At 41.3% G+C, this 26,177-nt stretch overlaps 1 protein-coding gene across 8 annotated transcripts in view; it reads left to right on the top strand.

Moving 5' to 3' along the window:
• The window catches only part of PLEKHG1 (pleckstrin homology and RhoGEF domain containing G1), a 186,572-nt gene that overhangs the window by 133,854 nt on the left and 26,541 nt on the right, over positions 1–26,177 (top strand). For all 8 annotated transcript variants that reach the window (XM_040059293.2, XM_058419833.1, XM_040059296.2 and 5 more), the window contains 2 exons: positions 5,521–6,059; positions 23,302–23,402. In XM_040059293.2, the coding sequence (XP_039915227.1) occupies positions 5,521–6,059; positions 23,302–23,402 (640 nt within the window). The remainder of the gene's footprint in view (positions 1–5,520; positions 6,060–23,301; positions 23,403–26,177) is intronic.

Below are 26,177 nucleotides of genomic sequence, written 5' to 3'. Positions count from 1 at the left end.
GGTTTGTGACAGTCCAGACTAGACATCTAATCCTGCAAATATCGTAGCTCTCTAGTGTGATATTTTTCACAGAGGGTGTTAGTTTTAGAATTGATATGTATTCATATACAAGGTTTAGTGATTAAAAATCCGCTGACCTTCACTTGGAAAGGATTCAGAGCAGAAGATATAGGAAGTGTATTTAAGATCATTTGGGATCAGTAGTGGATGGATTTTAATCTTTCTCAGTCAGGAAGCTGTAGAGCGTTTTTGTTTCTCAATTCCAGTGTCGCATTTTGAATTTGATACTGAATGTAGTGATTGTTCTAAACTAGTTTGCTTAATTGTATCCACAGCATGAATGCTTTATTTGAAATACGATGGTATCTCAGGGAGAAAAAGGCAGGAAAAATATTGTTTGTAGTCTCATCACTTTTTTGTAGCTAAACTCCAAATTATGAGAAGACTGTAATTTCTGGTAATGTTGACTTCATAGATAACACCTGAGGTGCTCTTTTTCTTGCCAGGAGTAAGGCAACAACAATGCTAATCATGAATATAAATTGACTTTTGAGTTTCTGCTTGTGCAGTGTGTCATAAAATTTCACATGCAATAAAGGAGGAATAAACATCTATATTTAGATAGGACTTGGGGATCTTTAAGTCAGTTTTATATTTAAAGACAAAGCACTTTATCTCTCATTGTATGCTAATGTTCTAGCATAGCCAAAGCTGCAGAGATAATGGAAAACCATTTATCATTACCATGAATATAATTACAGGAAGGAGATTTTTGCTAAAGAAAAGCAAGCGATAGAAGAAGGTTATGCATTTTTGGTGAGAACTTGTTTATGACTGCACAATGAAAACCCGAGACATGCCAAGATGGTTGTTTTGCATGTGCCTTCAGTCTTGTAACTAATATTAGAGGTGCCTGTGGGATGAAACAGTAGTAATCCTTGCCTTTGCATGTCTGTGGAGTAGGGACGTGTCATTGTTCTTGCTGGGGAGCGCTCTGGGGTCGTGCCATGCCAGTGTGTGTGTGACACAGGAACAGGGAGCTTTGCAGGGGCTGGGAAGGAGGGAGAGAGTAACTGAATTAATGCAAAGGCACAAACAAGAAATGACCTTGTTTGGGGAGCGTGTTTCCTTGTGAGTAGGGACAAGTAGTAATTATCCTCCTTTCAATGCTGAACTAACAAGTAATTACTGTTATTCCTTAATTAAAGTATGCAAATTGAAGATTTCTTCTTTTTTTTTTTCTCCCCAGACTGAGTTAAATACTGTTAATTCACAACTGACAAAAGTTCTCAATATTATTTTGGTTCATCCTTGAAAAGGTTCAGTAACCAAAAGAAAGCCTAACAAAAAAGGCAGTGAACCAGGCCAGACATGGGTCAGGGTATAGAAGACTTGTTCACAGTGTGTGCCTCCGCAGGCTCTGAGGGTACCTACAATTTCACACAGTGTTTGCAGCCTGGGTTTTGATGAATGCACCTACCTGCTGGTGCTCCTGCTGAAACTGGGAGGATGGGGAGGAGTGGGCTTGTAAATCAGTCCCACAGGGTATGGGACAAATGACTTGCTTTTTATAAGTTTATATGAAAGACAGAAATTTGCAAGAGGTTACAGGGTTTGCAAAGGCACTGGGTCAGTTATGATGCATAGAGAGCAATCCTGGTGGAGGTCGTTTGCTCTCTCTTCACTCTCCTTAGTCAATTTGTAAATTTCTCTCCAGCCATTTGCTACAGTCCTTAGGTAGCTGGTGCAAGAGTGAAGTTACTTTGTGGTGTAACTGCAGAGTAGAACTACTCTTCGGAGGTCTGGAAAGCCAAATACAGACCCTGACAAAAGAAAAGGATGGGCATGTGGCTGTGGCAATGAACTCCTTTTAACTGCTCTCTGTCCTGATGCACTTATGGCTGCAGAAATCATCTACAAACTCTGTTCCTAATTTTAACAGCAAGGGTAATTGTAGAGGTTATTTTCCTACGTAAATGTTCTAAGATGACCAAGTCCAACTGTTAGCCCGGTGGTTATGCCACGTCCACCACTAAACCATGTCACCAAGTGCCACATCTGCGCATCCTTTAAATACTTCCAGGGATGGTGACTCCACCATTTCGCTGTGTAGCCTGTTCCAGTGCTTGACAGCCCATTTGGTAAAGAAATATTTCCTAATATCCAATCTCAACCTCCCCTAGTGCAACTTGAAGCTGTTTCCTCTTGTCCTATCATTTGTTACTTGGGAGAAGAGACGAACACCCACCTGGCTACAACCTCCTTTCAGGGAGTTAGAGAGAGCAATAAGGCATCCCCTGAGCCTCCTTTTGTCCCAGTTAAATACCGTCAGCTCCTTCAGATGCTCCTCATAAGCCTTGTGCTCCAGACCATTTCCCGTCTCTGTTGCCCTTCTCTGGACACCCTCCATCACCTCAATGTCTTTCTTTCAGTGAGGGGCCCAAAACTGGACACAGGATTTGGTGTGTGGCCTCACCAGTGCCAAGTCCAATGCTCAGATGAGTTCCTGAAGACAAACTTGTGCAGCCTTGGAAGATTAACAGATCCTGTGTCATTGGGAAGGGTTATAGGTTTTTCGCAGCTACCTCTGCCTGAGGCAGGAGCTGAGAGCTGATTTCCAAGAGCAGGGTGCTTGGTATAGGTCTTGCCAGCTGAGAAAAGGGAGCTGCTTCCTGGTTCCGTGCCACGCTGAAATCCCCAGTCCTGTGTGCCCTGCCTTTCTTCCAGGTGTGCCAGCTGCCTAGGTGCCTACCTGCTGCTCTGCAGGAACACCGGGCTTCTGCGCCATCAGAGTGCTGCACCCTGAGAAACGTATTTTACTGGTTGGAGACATAATGGACAAAATTGTAACAAAATTCTCCACAGAGAAGCCAAATCACAATTTACATCTGGCGTGGAAAGAAGTAAAAATGAAGTAGAAAGTAACTTTTGAGATTAATAATCACCAGGAGGCTTTGAAGACAAAACAGAACAAGTAGCAAATACCTAGTTTGGTGTAATTTATATGGAAGCATATAGGAATAGCTATTTGTATAAAAAGTAGAGGAACTTGAGTCAACCATGTTGCATGCAATTAATTAGCTGTGCCTTGCAGGTGCCTGGGGTTTGCCAAGGTCACTGGGAATATAGGTGTAAAAGAGCACACCCATTTTAACTATTACTAATTTTACTAATCCTCAGCTTTTTTAATAAGCAATGACACTGCCATTAAACAAGAGAATGAGTGGCTTTGCTTTGGTTGTCTAAGATATGTTAAGTTTTCCTAATGCTTCTAGCTACAAGTGTGTCTTATGTAAAACTGCTTTTAATATTTTTTCTGACTCCAATATCATTTACATGAACTATGCTTTATTTCTATTTTTTTATATTAATGAAAATTTTGCAAAGCAAATAATACATATTAATGCCTTTGGGTTATTATCTGAGAGGCAGACCACATGTCAATGAAACAGGAAGAAAAGAATGTGGTATAATGGAATTTCATAAGAATCGTTTACTTCCCTCCTAAATGTAGCTAATCAGGTGTTTCTGTGTCATATAATTTTAGTAAAATATCTTGGAGTAAGTTAGCGGAAGTGTTACCCCTGTTATCTTGTTTAACCTGTGAATTTCTCAAGGGGGCATTTTTCATTCAGCAATGTTGTGCTAACTTGAATGTGAAAAATGATCCAAAGCTGATAACAAAAATACATTATTTCTTATCAAATATGTATACTTTCTTATCATGAGTAATAGCAAAGTATACATCACTTTCTGTACCCACATAGAAACAAGAGAATTTAACTGCATTTTTTCTGTTTTAATTTTTTCCCCATTTTATTGCTTCATATTTCATTTTGGAATTGGTACTTGATGTGGTGTATTCAAAAAAGCTAAGAAAATATGCTTCCGTGCTTCAAAACTAGAAGACCCTGCCACAAAGAAAGGCTGTAGATTTTCAGACTACAAGATAAAGGTACCAGAGCTACAGACCTGCTGAATTGGGTTTTTAGTCTAATGGCCAATTTCTAGCTCTTGTAATGAGCAAATTACACTCAGTGTTAATTCTGTGTATCACCTTAAGGGCAGTACTTCTCCTTAGTAGAAAGCTCATCCCATCATGACTGAAATGGCACTAGTAATTACTCACATACAAATGAAATCTTACACATTCAAGATCAGCCAAATAAATCAAAACATTCATCTCTGGTATTTTATTTCTGTTTGCTTTGGATTTATCTTGAAAAATGGGAGAGTTGCTTTCAGCTTTGGATGAAATCCTCCCCCTGCTCTGACAGCTGCGGGAGCTGTGTATCCGGGAGGTTTCTGCTGGCAATTGCATAGCGAGTCTGACTCAGTTCAAGAAGGGCCACCTTAAAGGCTGGGCGGGTTTGATTTGCAGCTTTATGGTTTCTTTACTGAAACTGTTGTCAAGAGCTGTAATTACTAGTAGGAATTTTTGAAAAGTTGTCACTGGACTAAAATAAGGACTAAGCTACTGCTCTGTGGGTAGCTTCAGTATTGCTTTTCTTCCTAAATTTTTACAAGTTTCCCTTTTTCACAGGGCAGGTGTTATGAAATTCCATGAGTTTGTGGCAAGATTTTTTTGGGGAGGACACTTCTTACTGAAACAAAGCTCTGAAGTATTGAATTTACCTGCCACTACTTTTGCAGACTCTCATGCTGGATCACACACGACTTGGCCAGATACAAATCTGCATTGCATCGTGGACAGTGTCCTCCAGGGCATTTTGGCAAGGAAAATAAAGCAGATTTGAAATGCCAACAGGAAGACAGACATCTTATTTTGTTGTTGCACTGATCTGAAAAACAGCTTTGGGTCAGTTCAGTAGGGGGTAATATTCTGGCTTGAGCAGAACAGTTTTAGAATTACTTATTTTCCCAGTAGAAAATGGAATTATTTGGCAGCACTCTTCTGTTGGGACTCTTTCTGCAGAAACTACGTTATTTGCTTTGGGAAATCATTCTGCTTTTAGTATTTTTGTACAAGCCACAGATCTGGTAATTGATACCTGCTTTTAGTTTTATTTTAAGACTGTTGGCTTTACAGGATTTGAAATGAAAGACACTTTCTGGTACCACTGGTGTGTTTCTTGAAGTTTCCAAACCTCCCAAGCCTAGGTCAGGGCTCAGCTGGGAGATAGCAGGGAATGCTCCCAATAAAGTTGTGGGGGTCTTTTATAACCTTAGGAAAAATATTTTGAGTTCTGTTTTTCTCCTATGTGGAGCCTGAGCAGTGGATGTATTAGCAACAAGCCCAGCCCACTGGCAGAAGGAAATGCCAGAAACAGAAGTGTAAGCAGGAGAAATGTGGTGTTGTAGCCCTCATTGGGAGATCCCCATGACCTAAAAAGCATTAAGAGTTACAGTGACCCCCAAACCATGTTGCTCTGGTTGTCTTTTGGTTTAAATAGAGTTTTGGCAGCTTTCTGTGCAAAAAGCTTTAAAAGTATCTACCATCAACTTTTGCATTACATGGAGCAGCACCAATAAACCCACTTCTTCTGTTTGTTTGTTTAGATGACTTCCACTTACCTCTTGATGTTGTACCAGCTGTGACGGAGGCCCTTGACTCCAAGAGGAAGGAGGAAGATTTGCACAAGGAGAGCAGATCTTTCCACTACTGTGAAAAAACCACCATGGACCTGTCAGACAGTGACCGTCCTGTCAGCTTTAGTTCCACTTCCTCCTCTGCATCCTCCAGGGACAGCCACTGCTCCTTTGGAAGCAGAATGACCTTGGTTTCAAACAGCCACTTGGGCTTGTTTAACCAGGATAAAGAAACAGGTGCCATCAAGCTAGAACTGGTCCCAGCTAGGCGATTTTCTAGCAGCAAGACGCACAAAAACTCTGCTGTGGAGCAAGAGGATCCTGAAGAAAGCCTTGAGAAAAGGCCAAACATGCCAAGGAAAGCAGAACCAAAAGGAGCAAGCAAAAACTGTGCGATGTCCCTGGTCGCAGAGCCCACCAGTCCAAAGCTTCTCTACGTAGACAGAGTCGTCCAAGAGATTCTGGAGACAGAGAGGATGTATGTGCAGGATCTAAGAAGCATTGTCAAGGTAGGGGCCTTGGTTAAGATGATGTTAACTGTTCCATAATGACATTTTTATACTGTTTGATTTCACAGTGAGACGGATGGTTCTGACAATGGAACTGGCATTTGCTGGTCTTCATAAATTAGTGTAACATCATTGTTAAAGTGTGTTTCTAGTTTTTAAATGATTAGGTAAATCTAAGATGTTACTATGTGTTCATGAAGAAATAACAGAAGACATCCTACAGCTGGCAGCGGTAGTGAACGAAATATAGTAGTGATAAGTGCTTTGCAGTAAAAAATCTTATATTTTTCTGTTTACAAAAAAAGAAAAGTTTGATTGCTCTGTGTCCTAGAATGTATAGCAAGAAGCAAGATGGCTTTAACTGTCTCTTTATATGCTTTATCTGAGGGGTCTTACTGATTTTTCCCAGCTCTCCCCTAGTTCTGCAATTCTTTCCTGCCTTTTCCCCTGTCCCTTTCATACAACTCACAGCTGAGGTCTGTTCTCTCTCTGTCTTTGGCCTGTAGTATTGAATATGGCATATGTATCTGCTGGAAAATACTGTTGTTTGGCTGTACTACAAAGGAATTATGTTTCCTTTAATACTTATTCTGAATGGGTGTAGCATTTATTAGCAGCAGCAGAGCTTTTGTCCAATCCCTAGCCTAACAGTACCTTTCATTTTTTCTCTCTAGTACAAGGGGAAAATATGGCTGAGTCTTTCTGTGGGTTGTTCTTTTCACTCTGTACTTGTGTCTGGGCCATCAGCATCATTCTGCTTTGCATTTTGAAGGTGACAATTGAGTCACTTGGCTATTGTTTGTAACCTGCATGTTTAACACACAGAGAAGTTCTTAGTGTGCTGTTTGTTGAACTTAGAGCTCCAGGTAGTTGTATGTGGTCATCTGAGATAGGGAATATCAGCCAGCTGGAGACACTCCCCACCTACAGCTTTAATCTGCATGGTCCCACAATAGCATGGGAAAAATGTGAAGGCTTTGATAACTCAAATGCATGTTGTGATTAAAACAGCAGCACCCCACCCTGCAAAGTTCTGAGAAAGGTTGCTGTTTCTGCAAGACTTCATTGGTTTCCATAGCTGGTGCTGTTTCACTGTGTTCAGCTGTTGCCCGAGTTTTATTTTGGAGTGTTTAAGGTTGTCAGGTGTTGCAGAAACAAGTCAGCTTCTGAGCATAGTAACCACTCACTAGGCATGACTTCCATGGTTTTGGAAACCTTAGCCCTCACACATCCACTTATGCTGTAAACTGTACAACTTGAGAAACTGAAAATTAATGTCTTGTAACAGATTTTCCAATGACAAGTAGGAATACCAATATATGTTTTCTAGAAAATACTTCAAGCATCACTACAGTAGATGTAGAGTAAATAAGACAAATGCATTTTTTTTAGTTTTGGAAGAACTGAAGGAATTGCGAACCTGTGAAATGCCCGAGCCTATTTCCTGCAGCAACTAATAGTGGATCTAGGCAGCTTTGTGTGAAACTAGACAGCTCATTTGAGACATGGAGTGGTTGGCAGTGGAACTTTTCTTAGGTAGGTGCTGAGGATGCAAGGGCTTCAAAGGAGCTGCTTCCCACCTGGTGAAGACAGTGCCTCAGCCTGTACAGAATGTTCTCTTGGTTTCAGGCGGGGGAGGTGTGGCTGGGAGCAAACTTCTTCAGAAGGGCCCATTTCAAAAGTTTCTCAGGATTCCCTTTCTCCACAAGTCACTTTAGCAATGCTGCAGTAATTCGCCAAAGCAAGTGTGCGGGTTGTGAGAAGGTTGGGAAGACTCCACAGAGATCTGTAGGAGTTCTGTAGCCTTGCAAAATTTGATTATCTGGGCCCCTGTGATTTGAGGCCATTTAGTTGGGCAGGCAGATAACTGATGCTGAGCCAAACTAAGATGAAGGGAAGAAGTTTGATTTGTCTTATTTTCCAGATAAGTATGGGTCAGATTTGACAGCTGGTTAGGAAATGGGATGAGAATGGGAAAAGGGGAGCTGGCGAGAGGTCAAAGGGCAACTGCTGCCCAAAAAGTGTGTGGGAATTGAAGAAATACATGAAGGTGGAAGCTGATGGAGTAAAGCACAAGCAAGTGAACCAGTGGTAATTGGAGAGAGAGAAAATAATTACAGGGAAAACAATGTGAGGAAATGAGGGAAAACTCAGAAAGTGGAAAGTTAAAGTACAAGATTGGATGGAACTGGAGCTCTTGAGCAAATTTGCAGCTGATGGTCAATACAGAACTACTGGTGGGGTTATCTGGTCCAACCTCCCTGCTCAAGCAGTGTTGTCCTAGAGCACATGGCCCAGGATTGTGTCCAGATTGTTCTTGAATAATTCTAGTGAGGGAGACTACACAACCTCTCTGGGCAATCTGTTCCAATGCTCAGTCGCCCTTCCTCATGTTCAGGTAGAATTTCCTGTGCATCAGTTTTTGCCTGTTGCCTTTTACCCTAGTGCTTGGCACCACAGAGAAGGGGCTGGATGCATCCTCTTGACACCCTTCCTTCAGGTGCTTCATTGATAAGATTCCCCTCTGTCATCTCTTCTCAGGGCTGAACAGGCATGACTCTCCTGTGTTTCCTCATAAGAGAGGTGCCCCAGTGCCCTAATCGTATTCATTGCCCTCCCCTGGAGCCATTCCAGGAGCTCCATGTCTCTGGTGCTGAGGAGCCCAGCACTGGACACATCACTCCAGATGTGGCCTCACCAGGGCTGAGCTGAAGGGCACGGTCACCTCCCTCAATCTGCTGCCAATGCTCTTCCTAAAGCACCCCAGGATGCCATTAGCCTTCTTGGACACAAGAACACACTGCAGGCTCGTGGACAGCTTGTTGTCCACCAGGACCCCTGGAAGCTTACGTACACAGTCTAAAAGTAGTAAGGAGGGCTGATTTTTTTTTTGTTTCAGGGTGAATTCTTTTTGGCAGAGGGAGGGAGAAAGAGGAGGGGGGGCAACCCTCCTCAAGGAGCTGTACAAGGAGCTAAAAGCTGAAGAGGTGTCAGATTGAGGACAGCATAATAAAAAAAAAGGGGAAAATCAATAGGGGCTATTTTAATCACCCTCTACTCTCATCTGAGAACTATCAGTAGAGATGTAGTTTGCTGATGCTACATTCTCTGTAGGCAGTAGAAACATACTTAAAAAGAATATGTTCTCGTTGTTATTTCCAGGACTTTGAAACAGGTTTCAGGGCTGGAACTGAGAGGCTGTCAAAACTCACATCCTCTACATTTCTGGTATAAAAATTACAAAGCAAATTTGTATTTTTTTTTTTCCCTTCCTTGGGTGGCGGTGCTATTTGTTTGGCTTTTAGGGGGTGGGAACTATTTTTTATTAGTTTCTGGGGGGGTGGTGTATTGGTTTTATTTATTTCCCTTGGTCATTTCTTTTTATGTATCCACACTCTTTCCCATTAGCCAGATCATCAGTGAATGCATAAAAACCAGGATGGAACCCAGGATTAGCCCCTTGGGTATGCCAACAGCCACTGGCCTCCAACCAGATTTTGTGCCTGTGATCACCGCCCTCAGGTCCTGTCAGTTCAGCCAGTTCTCAGTCAAACTTACTGTCTGCTTATCCAACTCCTGCTCCTTCAGCTTGTGCATGAGGATCTTAAAGGAGTTAATCAAGGAAGACAACATCCACTGTTCCCCATTCATCTACCAAGCCAGTCATTTCATAGTTAAAAGATTATCAGACCGGTCAGCTTCCCCTTGGTGAATACCTGATGACTGTTCCTGATTACCTTCTTGTCTTCAGTATGCCAGGAGCTGGTTTCCAGGGCTAGCTGAGCACAAGTGACCTATTAACATGGATGATTGTGAAATTGCATGTAGGATCCTGATACTGATCATGATACCAAAAGTCAGCTCATTAAGACTTAGCCTAGCACACTATTTTGGGCAGTTGTCCTTAGAACATGGAGCTGTCATGCCTGAAGTAAAATACTGTGGAGGAATGGGGCAAAATAGAATTTTGTCCTTTTTTATGTTTGTGTTGACCTAATGCTGTTAGGTCATTAGTAAGTAAATAAAGTAAAAATTCATAACTTCTGTTGCCTTTTGAGTATCTGGGTGATCTTAACAGTGTCAAGTTGGTAGAGGGAAGTAGAAATAGGCTTCATGGATGTGGCTAATGTGATTTTTAAATGATCTTGGAGAGCTGCTGAGGTTCTCCAATTTTCTTTCCAACTGCTGACAAGAAATATTTGGCAGGCTTAGTATGAGTGCGAGAAGGCTGTACAGGTGCTATTTGGCACCTTTGCTCCTGGATAAGCGTTAAAAAACAGCTGCTTTTCTAGCCAGTACAGCCATTTTGCCTGTGACCTGGAAGGACAGTTGGGTTAGGATTGTTTTGAGGCATGCTGCCGTGATTCTTGCACAGGCAAGCATTGCAACAAGGATAGAGTGAACTTTTCCACCATTTGGTATGTTTTATCAGATGATCTGTTAAGGATAATTACAATTTTGAATGAATGCAGCTTGAAGCTTGTTTTGGGCAAGTTTGTGATGAGAAATTGGATACCTCTGCTTCCTGCTTGTGTCATGCTGACAGGTGTACTGGCCAGGGCAAAACACACTGACCTTCTCTTCAGGACCTAACCTGACTTTTTCAAGTAGTAATGAATTTAGAATAGACTTACACTTCAATTAGAGTTACTTACTGAAGTGATTTTTTTTTTTCCCCTGAGTAAAATGCTGTCCCTGAAGTTATAAAAAAATCTGTGTTTTGCCCTTGCAGTTCACAGGAGTCAGAAGCTCCCATTCATAATGTATACAATGCTTGTAACTGTAGAAAGACATCAACATTTCTGTTTTACCTTTGCAAAATGAAAGAATAATGCAATACTTGCACCTGCACCCCTATCAGTATAATAATATGAGTAAAAGATCACTGGTATCTATAGAATGACCAGAGGGACTAAAATGTGCATTGTCAATGTGTTTCACATATATTTGATGTAAACAGAGGTTGAGCTTCAGAAATCTTGAACTCCGTCTGAAATCTGGGAGACTTCATTAATGTGAATTAATTCCTCTACGCATTCCAAATGTGACCTTTTTTTTAAACCATCTCCACTCAACTAGTAGAAGTCTTTGTCCTATCTTCTCTCCAGATCTTTTGTCCCTGGCCCCCTCCTTTTATACTTAAGTCTCCTCATCAGAAGAAGCCCCATTCCCCTCTGCACAGTCTCCTGCCCATGATCTTGCTGCTTCTCTGTCCTAAGTCTTCCCTCAGTAAATCCCTTCTTCATCCCATCAGTATTGTCTCATTTCCTTACGTGATCTTTTGCTTTTTAGTGTTAATCTTTCTCATGTTCTTCATCTCTGATGATTCCAGAACTCTCTCCATAGTTCTCTCAGCAGGCCTGACAACATTTTCATCACCATTCCTTATTTTTCTGCCCTCTTAAGTACACAGAAGTTGAGGGGTGTCCACCTGGATTTCTTTGGTTCCCATTTTGTCCTTCCCATCTTTCTGTAGTACTCCTTCATGTCTCCTCTGCCCTGAAATTGCACAGCAAGCTTTTCTATATTGTGTATGGTTCGTAGAGAGTCACTGAGACGCGGGAGCAATCTTTTCCATGCTCTCACCGTAGAGGATCAGATCTGAGCCAGATGTCACTGGCAGCACCTGAGAGTGGCAGTTGTGTATCACGGCCTTGTGAAACCTGAGCTGAACCTTGCAAAGGACCATTGCTAGAAGTTCCTATTGAGGATATGTGAATTTGGAGGGTTTCTCTTCCCCCCACCCCGTATGGTCAAAAATAGGGGAATATACATTGAGGCAGCAAAAGGCATACTCTCAGAAACAAAGCCTCCATTGTGCCTGGATCTGTTGCTGTCTCTCCCTGAGACGTGAGGATATGGTTCATGCCCCTGCTAGTCACCCTGCGGGTGCTTGTCTTCCCGGGGAAAGGTCACCGAAATTTTTCAACATGAGCAAAAAAGGGCATTCTTTCTCAAAAAGCCTCGGGGGAATGGCTTTGCTGAAATCTCCTAGAACAACTCATCAGGGAGGCAGGTTTCAGGCATGGAGAGCTTCATCTGTGGTGAACACGTCTGTTGAAGCTACATACCCCTTGTGGGGTGGGGGCAAGCCTTGCAAGGGGAAATGTTGGATGTTTGAGGTAGATACGTGTTGGGGCACCAGTGATTAAGGGGAACCCTCCTGAGAGGAAGTCAGTGTCGGGATGTTATTGTTCCCCATTTCCTGTCTCCCAGTGCTGCAGCTAGAGGATGTCTCCTTCTGTTTTAAGCAGTTAATTAAAAAGATCGCTCTGAAGACTGCGGTGTGCACATTGTCACTTGTGATGTGTTAGTAAAAGCACACCTGCTTGTGCTCTGGGTTTGCTGTAGTGTAGCTCTGGAAGTTAATTCTTTGTTGATTCAAAACCTGGGAATTCCACTATTGCTAAGGCATCCCACTATGTTTGTTCCCACATTACAGTTAATTTCTGCACGTGACCTCTTTTCTATGCCTGCACACCTGAGAAAGATACTTTTGGATTCCTGGTGTAACTTGCATGTGAAAATTTGGATAAACAATTTAAATTTTGTGAAAAACAAATATTGTGTTTTGTGTAAACGTAGTATGGTTATGTAACAGTGGTAAGTTTAACTGTGATTAGTATTTGTTAATTTTTTGAGCTGAACTTTCTCACTGTTTTTTTTTTTTTATTGATGAAGAAAGAGCAGTGTCAAATTCTGATTGGCCTCCTTAGGGAAAGCTTGGCTTTAAAAGCAAGGGAAGTTTTTTCCAGTAATATTGAGATACGACGGCTGAAACTGAAGCATCTCAGTAAATGTCCAAAAGGCATTCTTGAAGTCTGTGAAGTTTAAACAGAGTTACAGTAATATAAATCAGAGCAGAAAAATGTTTCACTTAATTAATTTGTAATTAATTCATAAGTAGCTTTATTAGAGAACATTAGTGTTATGTTTTGTTTCTGGAGTTGCTGTTTACGAATCAGGACCACTGCAGACTGCTGAGAAGGGAGTGAGTTAGGAACACCACAGGTTAAGTTACTAAGCAGGTGTTAAAGAAATACCTAATGTAAATCAGACTTCTTTCTTCTGAAGGGAGAGCTGCACTGCAGGGAGAGCTCAGATTTCCCTGCAGACTTCTTCCTTCCTGTATGTGAGCCATATGAAACATCCTTAAACGACCTGAAGTAGTGGAAGTATAAACAAACTGGTTTTTGTGTTTGTGTCTTAAATAGTTTTAGATGCAGTTGGAACTCTGAGATCTTGAACAAAAGTGTTTTGCCAGCTACATATGCTGTAAACTCCTCATCCTATGTTCCCTTTAATGATACCTAACAAAAGCAGAAGCAAAACCCAAACCTTGTTTTGCTGGGCAGGATGGGAATGGTTCTGGGTTTTGGAAAAGAGAGGTTTTATATCTGTACAGTAGGAACATAATGTGTTGTGGACAACCAGAAGTAGCCTAATAAACAACTTGTGTGGTGTAAGCATCTGCTTATTCTGGGGCATGAACAGCAAGCTGTCTGTAAACTAACAAAATACACAAGGCCAGGGTTAAATATACTGCTGCATGGTTTTTCTTATCTGCATCATCACTACTTCAGTCTTATTTCTGCCGGCAACATTCATAAATTTCTTTTATTCAGCATGTTCCCAAGTACTTGAAAGACAGTGAATAAAATGTCATTGCTACCTTCTGTTTCCTTCACCTGTACTTTGCATCCAGCTCTTATCTTACAGCTACATTGTAGTAACTTGCTGGGACAGAGGCTGTCTTTGTCAGGTGAATGCCGAGCTTCACTGGTTGACTGGGACTGCAAAGGTTAAGACAGCACAAATGTATAGCCATAGCTTTGGGTTTGTTTTAAGGTCAGCTCTGTGTTTGGACAGCACAGAAGGGTGAGTTACACTGCAGTAATAAATGAGCTGTCTATAAATGTACAGTGAGCCTTTCTTAAGCTGTGGGTGGGAGAGAAGCAGCAGGGAGGGTTGCTGCTCTTCCAGGGAGCCACAGAACTGCTGAAAAGCCTGGCTGCTGTTGCTCTTGTCCTCCCTTTTCTGGCAGCAGGGTGTAAATCATTCGACCGTGCTGTCTGCAACCTCCTACCCACTGGCTGAATGTGAATGAATATAGATAAAAGAATGAAAGTTAATCTTCTGTTCCAGAAAGCTTTATTCTTTTGGGAGCAGGGAAGCAAGGGGAAGATGCAATTTAAATGTGGAGTGTGCCATTTAGGAGTGCTGGTGGTGGGCAGGGGACCCCAGGGTTGAAAAGTCGTTCCTGTGACTGCGCTGAGGCTGGAGCGGGAGGTTGTATCCCTGCCTAGGGGGATAGAGCCCTTCTGGGATTCAGGAATTAACAAAAGAGAGGTCTGTTCACCTCTGCCCTCCACCTTGTTGTTGCTTACTGACCATGGATAAGGTGCTCCACAGAACAGAGCAGCAGCAGCTCTACAAAAGTTGATAGAGTAGGCAGGAAAAGTGTGAAGAAGAGGTCTGAGAGCTGAGAGGCAGGGAGAGGAAGTATAGCTCATCGTGCAAAATTTGCAGTAAACATTACGATGGTTTAATGAGATTATATATTTTTTGCAGAATGATTGGGATTTTCTGTAAAGAAATTTCAACATGTGGAGGTGATATCTTAAAGGCAAAGACATTTCTGCATTTCCAGTCAGGCCATGGTTTCTGGAATTTTCTTTGTGTTTTCATTTAGGTCCATACTTGTTTCCGTTTAGGTCCATGGAAATATTTGACTACTTTTACAGTTGTTGTATCACTGTTAGTAAATATTACTTGTCAGTGAACAGTGTTCCAGAAATCCATGACCTTTATGCCTGAATGCGTAACAAACCACATAGTAGTCTCTCTCTTTTCTGCTCTTACCACTCCTGCAAATTAAGGTGTGGAGATAGCTGCTATTTTTCCTGGTTTCATGAGAAGACCACTTTGCAAATAAGACACTTTAACAGAAATTTTCCTTGCAAACCACTCACTATAAAGTTCCATTTCATTGCTCTTCGTATATTAATAAGAAAAACCATACAGAAGTCTCTGGTAATCATGTGGTTACGAAGGTTAAGATAAATGTATGTTTAGGATGTGTGCAGATTTTCTCCGTTTTGCTGGGCTTGCATTTTCATTCATTGGAAAACAGTCTCAGTTTCCTTTCTCATGTTTTAAAATAAACATTTCTCTTCTGGAATGTCTCATTTAACTTGTAAGCATATTGAAATCTCTTTTAAAAAATGTTAACATTCATTTGCCTTACAAATTGGGGAAAGTTTATTTAACAGGGCAAGGGTCTACACCACAAGGCTTGGATTCTTTTCCTGGGTGATTCGTATATTGGAAGGCCAAATATGCCTTAACAGTTCTCAGTGTTTTGTTTGATTATGGTTCAATAATACCAACTAAAGTGTGTTGTGAGAATTAATTCGTAGATGTCCTGATGAATGCTAATATATTTTTTTTAAATTTATAATTACTAAACACTTCCAGCTGGTATTTTTTTGAGTAAGATTGAGATTATTGAATGATGATGATAATTGACACCAATGATGTAGATCTAGAAATGTTTACAGCACTTCATCTGCCTAGCAACCTCAAACTATTTGACATCCTAATTACTATTAATTATTTTTATTTGACTGTTTTCATTACTGTAGCTTTTCTTCTGTGTTTCCTTTTAACTTTAGAAAAGCATTAGGTGAGGACATCATATAACTCCTTAACCGACATGTCAGTAAACTACTGATAGCATTTGTAATCCCGTGATATCCACCTGTGCTCTGAACTTGCTTCTTACCACACCTCTGAGCAGCAATTTTGAGTGCCAGCTTCTGGGAAAAAAATCTTGTAGCTTTGATATGGCAGTGGGTGCTGGCTGATAACTAAAGATAAATGTGGCACATGGTTTTAATCAGTGGCTTTCAATTTCAATGAGTTACTGTGCTGAAGTGTCGGGGGTTTCACGTGAGTTTCAGTTCCCAGTGATTTTCCCATAATCATCTTTACAGATGATGGACCATTTACAGGACTTGTCTGTGTACAATCCATCAATCACAGTTTCAATTTGAGTGCTTTTAATGCATCTCTTCAAATTACAGTTTGATTAAATTGACAGCCTGCCTTCCAAGTTGTCTTTTTAAGACTGGAGATTTTAGCATGGAATTCCTGCAGTTGAACAAAGGAATATTATTAAACTCTAACTGTGTTTCATTAGAGCAAAAATTCACTGTGACAAAGGCGGCAAAAATCCATGAGAGCAGTCCATCCAGGCAGGCTGACAGTTCAATGCTGGATCAGCTGGTGTCAGGTTTTGACCCCCCCCGAGAGCTTTATAGGCACAGCATTCATGCTAAAATGTCTCATGGGACGCAAGAAGAAAGAATACACTGGGCAAAAAGAAAGGACATGAGACCCCCAACCGGTGGAGCACGCGTTGTAGGACAAGTGCCTCTTCCCACGCCAGTCCTAGAAGGGAGCTCTGGGACAGTGCTGGAAATTGACAGAGGCATCCTCTGACACTGGGGCAGGGGCAAGAGGATGCGCAGAGCTTGCTTTAAAGGCTCAGGCTCTGAAGCAGTGAAGGGGAACCCACGGCTGCAGGAAGCAATTCTGCCTGCTGGTGAGGCAGTTGTCTTTGCCCAGGGCCCCTATGAATGGATTCAGTGCAACAGAGTGTTGAGGGACCTCTCACTGACGGAGTTTTCCAGGGCAAGTTCTTTAGTTCATTTCCTGAGATTAGCTGTGCTCGAAAGCTTGAAGTCCTGTGACAAGATCTCCTGACTGTTAAATTGTTGACATTGATGTGCCCTAGAAATTTCCAACTTTGTTATATGACTGTGCCTGCACTCCTGTCTGCATGGGCACAACTGTTCAAAGACAGCCTAAACCAAAGAAAGCACGTGTTTTCAAGGTGCAAGACATAGTGTTAGGACTCAGGAATTCCTCACTGCTAATTTTGGCTGACACATAACTCCCCCTGTGGCTTTCCATGTGTGTGGATGAAGCGAAGGGCACCTACCAGGGGTCACTACCTCCAGGCCTTAGTAGCTGCAAATGGGACAGTGTTTTAACATCTATAATATAGGCAAGGAATTTGATTATCAAAAGTCTGTCTCTCAGGAATAGCTACGTAGGAAACTTTTATTGTTGCTATTATTATTTTTAAATCCACGTCTCTAGTACTGTTAACTTAGTACTGTTAGTGCTGTTAACTTATTAACAAACCCCTAACTGTGTGAAGCGCAGGGAGATCTCCGTTGTGATCGCCTTACTCTGCAGTGTTAAAGAGTGGAAATAAAACGTACATGTGCTTCTCTATTTTTAATCTTTCCTCATACCCTGTTCTCACGAGTGCTCACGCCATCAATCTTTGCCCTTTCTGCAGCCAGTCAGCAGAGTATCATCTTACTGTGTCACGCTTTATTGCCGCTACCCACGGCTGGCGTGTGAGCCAGCTGCACGTGTAGATTTGCACTTCTGGGGAAGCTGGCTGGAAGCACAGGTGAGCTCAGAATGGATCCTCCACCATCCACCCAGGCCTGGGGAGAGGGCTGGTGCTGGCGAGCCGGCTCCTGCCAGCTCAGAGGCTCGGCTCTTCTGCAGGGATATTGGAAAGAAATCAATCATAGACCGCATCCAGTGTCAGATTGTGTATGGCAGACGGGTTGTTTTGGCTGCTCCTGTTTGGAGAGTGGCCGGCTGTCAGTGCTGGGAGGTCTTCTCCATGTCCTTTTGCTTGGTGGCAGAGTTAGTGCTCTCCCAGCATGTCCTTCGACGTGTCCTATGAAACTCACCCATAAGGCCTGACACCCATTTCCCACAAGGGCAGAGCTTTGCTGCTGCTGGCAGTTGGCAGTCTAACATGCAGGGTACCGAGGGATGTAAAGCAAATGGAAAAGGTGTGGAGGAAGCACACGGAGCACAGGAGCTTTCTGCTCACACTGCTGAAGGGAGCAGAGGAGGCTGTGTCTCCAAGTCTGTGTTGTCTTCAGAAAGACCCTGGCTCAGGCTGTTGCTCAGTGGCAGGACTGTGCTGTGCCTTTGTGGGCACAGCCCCGGGTAGGGGCTGGTCTTTCTGACGTGTCCATGCTTTGGTTTGTGTGTTGTCTGTATAAAAAACCCCACTAAATACCAGTAAAAGCAGAAAGCAGAAAGACATGCTCACAGAACTTTTCTTTTTTATTTAGGTTTCTGGCTTTGCATGTAATGAATCTGTAGGGTGGACAGTGCAAGCATTTATAGTTTTCAATCCCTTGGACTCGTAGAGCCGAAGGAGCCAGAGCAAGGTAGCAGAGTATGCTTAGTGTACAAATGCACATTGCCTTTGCAGAGCACAGCAGTACTTTAAATAATTGAAAAGAGCTTCAATGAGCTGCCCAGACCAAAATTCATCATCCTTGGCCACCTGTTGTGTGGATAGCATGCTGTTCTTTGAACCACAAGGCATTCAGAGTATTCTGCTATACATGCTGGATAAATTAATAACTAAAATAAATAATGGGGTAAAAAGAATAGGAAAAGAAATCAGGCAAAAGGTGAATTGGTACATGTTATAGTTACCCATTTAATTAGAATAAGCACTGGGAAGCATTTTATAGTGTCTATTCTAGTGTACATCTGTTGCCCAACTTTCTTAGTTTATAAGTGAGTGGCTAGTTTGGGCAGCATGGCTCCAGCTCGCAGGCTACAAATAGGATCCATTTCATGGCATGTTTTCCTTCTGGCCTGCAGCCTTTTCCTCCAAGTGGTGTGGAAGTAGTGCTTAGGTGGCCAAGGCTGCTGAGCTGTTTCAGTGGTTTCTCTTCTGCACAGCCATCTGATTTTGGCCAAACACTTCTTTGTTGGGTAGAGGGGACTTGGGAAAAAATATGGCCATGAGTACGGTGTAGTACCTAAGAGTAAAAACTGCTTTACTAGTAGCACAAATCTAGGGAATATCAGAAAACTGAGGTTCTGAGTGATGCTGTGGCACTACTTGATTTAGTATTACCTATCCCTTCTCTGTCTGCAACACTACTAGAAGCCACTGAAGTTTTGATAAATACCTGGTTTTAAATATTTTTAAGTGAGAGACTGAGGGTTTGTGACCTATGTCCTCAGCTCTTGAACCCAGAGTGTGTCGCTGAAATCAGAGACATAGGGCAGCTTTGCTTTCTCCTGCAGCTTGTTTAGACATTAGAAGGCAAAGTTTCCTTGTGGGTAGAATCCCTTTCTGATTCTTTATTGGCATTGATATTTAATCTGATTTTCAGTCTTGTGTGCCTGCCTCTTGACAAAGGTGCGCCTGTCCAACTCCACTGCTTTTTTAACAATTGTGTTTATCTTTTGTGAAATTTTTATATGCACACTCCTGCACTGTAAAGAGATTGTTAAGAACTTCTATATATGTTTCTTGCAGAGCAGGATAAAAATTGATTCTCATTTTGCAAGGTAGTGTGGCTTTTACACATTTTTTTAGAATTACTATGTTAATATTAGTGTTAATATTATCCCTTTTAATGTGTAATTTTAACATTACCACAATAATGGCTGACTTATACTACGGTCTAAACAACAGTAAATGAAGTTTTTAAATTTAAGTGTGTGTTTGTGTTCAAAGGCAAACTGGGGTGGCTAGATGAAAATGTCCCACTAATTCGCATTTTGTTTCTAAAGTTTGGTCATGGAAAACATTAATCAATGTATGAAAATACATACTGCTCATTTTGTGCTTTTCTTGACAGTTTTCTCTCATTTTTCATTCATACAGTTATTTTTTTTAGCCTCTAAGGTTAGCGTGTTCATAATTTGGTTCCTCTAGAGATCTTTTTTTTTGTGTGGTTGTGGAGGAGGAGACAGTAGTTGGATATACAGCTTCTAGCAGACATTCATTCTGATGGATTTGGCGTGATGAAAGACTAATGGGGAGAATGTCAAATCCAGCAAGAAAGGCAGGGCAGTCTGGCAAGACTCTCCTAATTTTTGGAGAGTTTCAAGAAAAAGGGAGGAGAAAATTGTGCAATACCATGAGAGCAAACCATGGTCCATAAATCAGTCTGAGGAGGTGGACATCTGTGAGGTTTTTTTTGACTCCTATAAAGTAAGCTAAATGTTTATGCCAGAACTGCAGAGAAGCAATAAAAGGCAAAGGTTATAAACAAATCATTCGGTGCCGACGGAGGGTTCATAGATGCTGACAAGAAACAAATAAAGTGAATAAGGCCGGTACTCTGTTCTGATAAATTTCATTGATTTCTGCATCGTGTCATTAGGTTTGCAGCGTGCCCTGTTATCTTGTAGCTCCAAACCTTTCATTATGGCTCCAGATGATAACAGCTGTTGATACACAGCAGTGACTACCCAGGGGGTAAAGTACCATTTGCTAAGAAATAACTAGGAAAATCCCCACGTCTGGGTAGCTTTGATCTGCCTGTGGTGTTGTCCTTGCAGAAGACGTTATATGCCAATACTGCATCTGTTTCCTGGATGAGTTCATGAAGCCTTTATGAGGGCCCACGTGCACTATAAAGCAGTATAATCAGAGAGGTCCCACTGGCTGAGTCAGTGCAAGCAGTGTGCCGCTCTGCAGCGCCTGGTCTGCAGCACACCAGTGTGTTAAGACTGTCTTAGGTCCACCTTTTTTCACAAAAACTTGGATACCTGGAGCTTTTTGCTGTGTGTCTACTGCAGGTATCTGTTAATACCAATAACAGCAACTTAATATACATATCTGTAGTCTCCAGTCAGTAATATTGACAAAGATAGAAAGCTAAACCAGGAAAGCAGTCCCCCAATTGTGCCAGCAGTATGAGGTGAGGTGTAAGGTAGCTCTGAATCACAAGCATTTTGAGCAAATAAGCATCTTGCCTTACCCTAGGTAAGAACAAATCCGCGCAGTTGTTTCGGGTCTGTTTCTGATCTCAGGCTGGATGAGGAAGGGGGCCTGAAGCACAGTCTGAAGGAACTTCTTGCAAAAGGGAGCACAGACTGTGGGGGTGTGGTGTATATAGGCTGATACTGGCATATGTTACAGGAATGCAGGAAAACTGCCAAAGCACCTGCAGGCTGCTGCTTGGCAGCAGCATTAGGAAACTACCTGGTTCCCTCTCTCTTGCTAAGAATTGGTAAAAGACTGAGAAGAGTTATGTATATGTAGAGGAAAATCAGGATAAGAGGACAAAGGGAGCAGAAACCAGGTCATGCATATAACACTGTCTACAGTACTGGAAATAACTCTGGACTGTTTATTATTTTGAAGAAACCCAAGCTCCAGCTATGCTGAGATGAATGAATTGGAAAGGAACTCCTCTTTATTCATTAAACTGTATGGAGTTACTTATTGTAATATTTCCATTCCTCTGCAGCCCAACCTTGTCATATCAGCTCAGGGTGCTGCAGTGCCCTGCAGTGCTAAAAATGTTTCCAGAGGATCACAATTCCACTGGAGCTTTTCTGTTCTTTGCTTTATATGATGATGATGATGATGATGATGTGTCTGTGGTCAGAAAAGGTTGTTTGTTTAATACTATTACTGGAGCAGACCTGAATATATTATCTGCTTCTGCCTTTGACCAATGTACTGCTTGTGGCCGTCCTGTCTGCCTCACCATCCTGAAAGTTTTTCCTCTTCTGCAGCTTCTGTGTACAAATAAAAAGCTGAAGTTCAGGGAGCCTGTGGATGGGATTCCAAGGACTTTCTACACAAATATATTTCAAGGTCGGGTGTGGGCTCTGAGGCTGCTGCCAGCCAGGAGGGAAGGTAGGGTAAGGTTGGATGCTGTCACAGGAGAGATGACATGGCTCTCCAGGGACTTGCCTGCCTACTGCCACTCACTCTTCTTGAAGACACTGAGGTTACCTTGGAATAGACTTACTTGCTTTCCCCCAGCAAAAAATACTGAGTTTTGGGGTGTTGAGGGTTGCTTTTAACTGGAGGTGATGACAGAATATGGATTATTGGTAGGGGGAGGGACAGGAAATTCTGCTGTTACCTAAGCCTGAATCTTGGTTACACCTCTAACTTTGCTGACACTACTTCAGTTTAATGGGATATGGGCACAGAGGCTTAAATGCTGTAATTCTTAACCTTCCTTATGAGGACATCTGGAAACCAGAAGTCAAATCCTTGGTTGATTCGAACCCTTTGTCTTCACAGAATTTACGCAGGGAATAAATCTTGGGCAGTGTATGTGTTCTAGAATACCTTTTTCTATACTACTCTGGAACACAGTCATATCTTAGAAGTTTTCAAGGCCTTGTTAGCATTTTTGCAAGGTTCCTTTCTTGCAGCACCCTGGAATGTGTGTTGCTTTTGGGAGGTTGCCACACCACATTGTCTAGCCACAGGCTAAAGGATTTTATTTATTTTTATTTCACATTGTTTTGTCTGTTTTCACTTTTATTTCCATACTCCAGCAGAATTTCTTCATGAATGTGGCAACACATCAGGTTTCTTGTTAGATGAGCTGTAGTTACTTAAATAGCCTGCTGGATTTGTTTGCCGTTATGGGAGAATCTTAATACTGTAGCAGCAGCGGAAAAAAAAGGTGACATTGAGCTCTTATCAAAGTGAGGGAAGAGGTGGGAAAGTTGTTCTCCCAGAACACTGCTGATCTGAGCTTTTTCTAGCTGTCCTTATTCAAATGAAGTCCCTGGTTGAGAGTCTATCATAAGTGCAAAAAGAAATTTTTGCTAGAGTATTTAGCAACATAATTTGCAGTGTAACTCTATGTGTGGTAAATTGCATGGACATAGATACATTGAGATCTATCCTCTACATATTCTGCATTCTTTAGTAACCATGATTTTTTTAAAAAGTGATTTATCCAGTGGTTGCTTTTCTGAGCCTCTACTGCTTGTGTGCTTTCTGTTTTTCATTATATAGCTTTTCTGTTACTAAGACTGCATTAAATTACATTCTTCATCTCTTTTACATTTTCCTTTGTCTTTGAGCCAGCCAAATGACCAATTAAACTGTCACTGTGAATGAAATTTGAAAACATTTGTTTATCAGTAGCAAGAGAAACATTGGCTGTCCCATCTAAGAGGTATAACTTAGCTTTCAGTCTTTTGTTATTTTCTTGGTTTCAGGGAACAGATAAGTACTGTTACCATTCATAATAGAGTAACTGTTCACAGAGGGGCTGCTGAAGGCTTTATTGTAATAATAAGGTGAAACTGATATTCAGAGACTCATCTTGTACAATAAAACATAGCTCTGTTTACTGATTTAGGAAAGGAGGAAATGTCTGAAGACCTCCCTTCATTTCTCTTGTAGGATTACCTTGACTGTATCACTGATCAGACCAAGCTCTCCCTGGGAACAGAGGAGCGATCAGCCCTGTTTGGAAACATACGGGATATCTACCATTTCAACAGGTAAACTCATTTCTAACTAAATGAAAACATTTCAATAGCCTGTGTTAACAAGAGGGAGCAAACGAGCCAAATTCACTTTCATCACTTTAAAACCGCCAAGATCTATAAATTGAGAAATTATCTAATTTTAATTCTAAGCAAAGTTGGTTTGCCAACACCAGATTTTTTTTTAGCTGTTTATTTGATGCATCAAGAGTGGTCTCCATGTGCTTTTTATTGCTTTTATGCTGAGTATTTACATGAATGTAAGCCTAACCTGCTCTGTGCATTAACTGAGCTAAATGCAAGAGCACTGTAAAAGAAATTCTTGCCTTAATGAAGAGATGTTTTATTCCTATTATATTGGCTCCTTTTGTGTGCTTATGTCCATCACCCAGATCTGTCTCTTGTCGTGTTCTATGCTGCTAGCTACTCCCTGAAATAATTTCTCAAAACTGTATTCAAGTACCTTTCCTTCATTGGAGTTTTTTGTTCAGTGTCTTTCCAGCCTTCTTTAAAACTCTGCAGATGGGATTCCAGTATGTATTGGGAGCCTGAAGTAAAATGTCTTGCTTGCATAGCTAGTGCCACATTGTGTGGGATCTCAGTATCTGCAGTTTGAGGAGCATGCTACTGCTACTTTTTTTCTGAATCCTCTGTTACTGTAAAAATTATTAACTTAGTCAGCATTTTAGGAAAACCTGACTATTCAACCGATGCAGAAAATATATTGACGTAAAGTTCCCACATCTTTTATATACCAGTACTCCTGTAAAAGCTCTTAGCTTTAATATAGTTGGCAAAACATCTCCCAAACTACTGTGTTCTTTGAAAAACAGTAGATAATTTAATTGTATCAAAAGAGAGTTCTGAAGTGGAGCACTTGTGTCAAAGATCATCTTCAGTGTTTTTCCATCATCATGGGAAGTTACTTTTAAGGGCTTCAGCTGCTGGGATTGCTGTTTAGTGTCAAAGGAAAGACTGAGAATGGATCTATTCAGAGTTTATGGACAAAGATGAAATCTAAAGTCTTTTCCTGAAGCTTAAAATAGCTACTGTAATGGAAATATGCTTAACTAGAAAGCTGCTGTGTCCTGCTTCAGCTACAACTGACTTTACTGGATGCCTAACAGCTGGAAAATACATAGTGGGAGCATGCTAAAACAGGCTCATGGACTGTTTTAGAGCCATGAGACAATGATTGTGAGCTTACAGATTCCCAGTGGTCACAGAATGAAAAAACACTGTCCTGGCCATTATATTTTCTGATCCTTCAAAAGCTAGAAAAATTACAGACTTGATAGCTAGGATGCATTTATGCCAGCTTCATTGCAAATGTTGCCTACTAAAAATACCTTCAAATATGATCAGTTGTTATACAGAATTACTGAGCTGTGCAAAAATAAAAAAAAAAAAAAAAAAAAAGGCAGTTTTAGGCAATTTTAGAGATAGATATGTTAGAATGGTTAAAACTTACTGGAAAGTTGTCCAAAGCAGCTAGTAAATTACTAATGTATTTCAAGCCTTCTAATATAAAGTTCTGCTTGGAAATTGTGACTTCTTAAACCTGAACAGTCACTGTATATCCCAATATAGCTTCAAGGATTAAGTTTACTCCTGTGTGAAATTTAGCATGTAGCTTCTAGGTCCTAAACATACTCTAGAGCCTTTTTATTTATTCTTAGTTTCGGAAAAAGGTCCACTTGGTTAGTTCTATGTTAATAGTTTCAGATGTTTTTTGTAAGCATAATTTTATAGATTTAGAATTACCTTGTTTTTCTCATCTTTGAATTTGACCTTTAATCAGTAATCAAAGGTTTCAGTCTTGGTTTTTTTTTTTGCAGACTTGCAGATCTGAGAAATTTCTTTTCAGTAAATGGAAATTTCTCTCAGCTAAGCTACCTAGGATTTTCAAGTGGTGTTTTGAATGGCAAAAATGGTGGTAATCATGGTAACTGCTAGTCCCATGATTATGATCTCTTTTTGAAAAACTATTTCTTTCTGAGTTTCGTGGTGGTAAGGTCTGGCTTCTTCTGAGGAGAAGCCATGATAACACTTCATCAAAAAAAATATCAAAGCATCCTAAAAGGCATTCTGATAAGGCTTGCATTAATTTGATTTGAAAAGATAATGAATGCACTGTATGCAAAGTTGTCAAGTCTTTATGCTTCCCTCTCTCATCCCAAAGGAGTTAGCACTAATTCCTGATGATGTTTGTACAGATTCAGATTTTTCCAGCCCATAGTGACCCAAGCTATATAGCTCAGTACGTGGCCCTGGCTCCTGTGTCATGCTTCAGTCTGAATCTTGTTAGTGATCCAGTTGAAAGAGCACAGAGTTTCTCCAGCAGTGCTCGCTCGTGCTCCCTGCCTGGCTGCCTGGCACGATCCAGTTGCAGAGCCAAGAACTGTGACAGGCAGAAAACCTCTGGATATTCAGGTGAACAGGACCAACACTTTTCTCTGTTGTTCTTTCTGCCTCCTGCCAGGTACTTAAATGTAGCCTATAATAATAGCCCTACATTTTCACTTCAGCTTGGTATTATAGGGATTTATTTAAGATTTTCAGGATGCCTGAGCATGACAGTTTTGCTGTTTTTACAGTGGCAGACTGCTCTTACCAATCCTATTCGTACCATCCAGCTGAGACAGAAGAGAGGGCAGTATGGGTAACAAACTCTTTCAAAAACAGCCCCCTTACACTATGGACTTGTGCTGAAGACACAAACCATTAGTCTATTTAACACATACACATGGACTCAATTGCATGAATATATAAAATCTTTAAGTGTGCCTC

Source organism: Hirundo rustica, chromosome 3 (genome assembly GCF_015227805.2).
Source record: "Hirundo rustica isolate bHirRus1 chromosome 3, bHirRus1.pri.v3, whole genome shotgun sequence".
Taxonomy (NCBI): Eukaryota; Metazoa; Chordata; class Aves; order Passeriformes; family Hirundinidae; genus Hirundo; species Hirundo rustica.
This window is presented reverse-complemented; position numbering and strand designations above follow the sequence as displayed.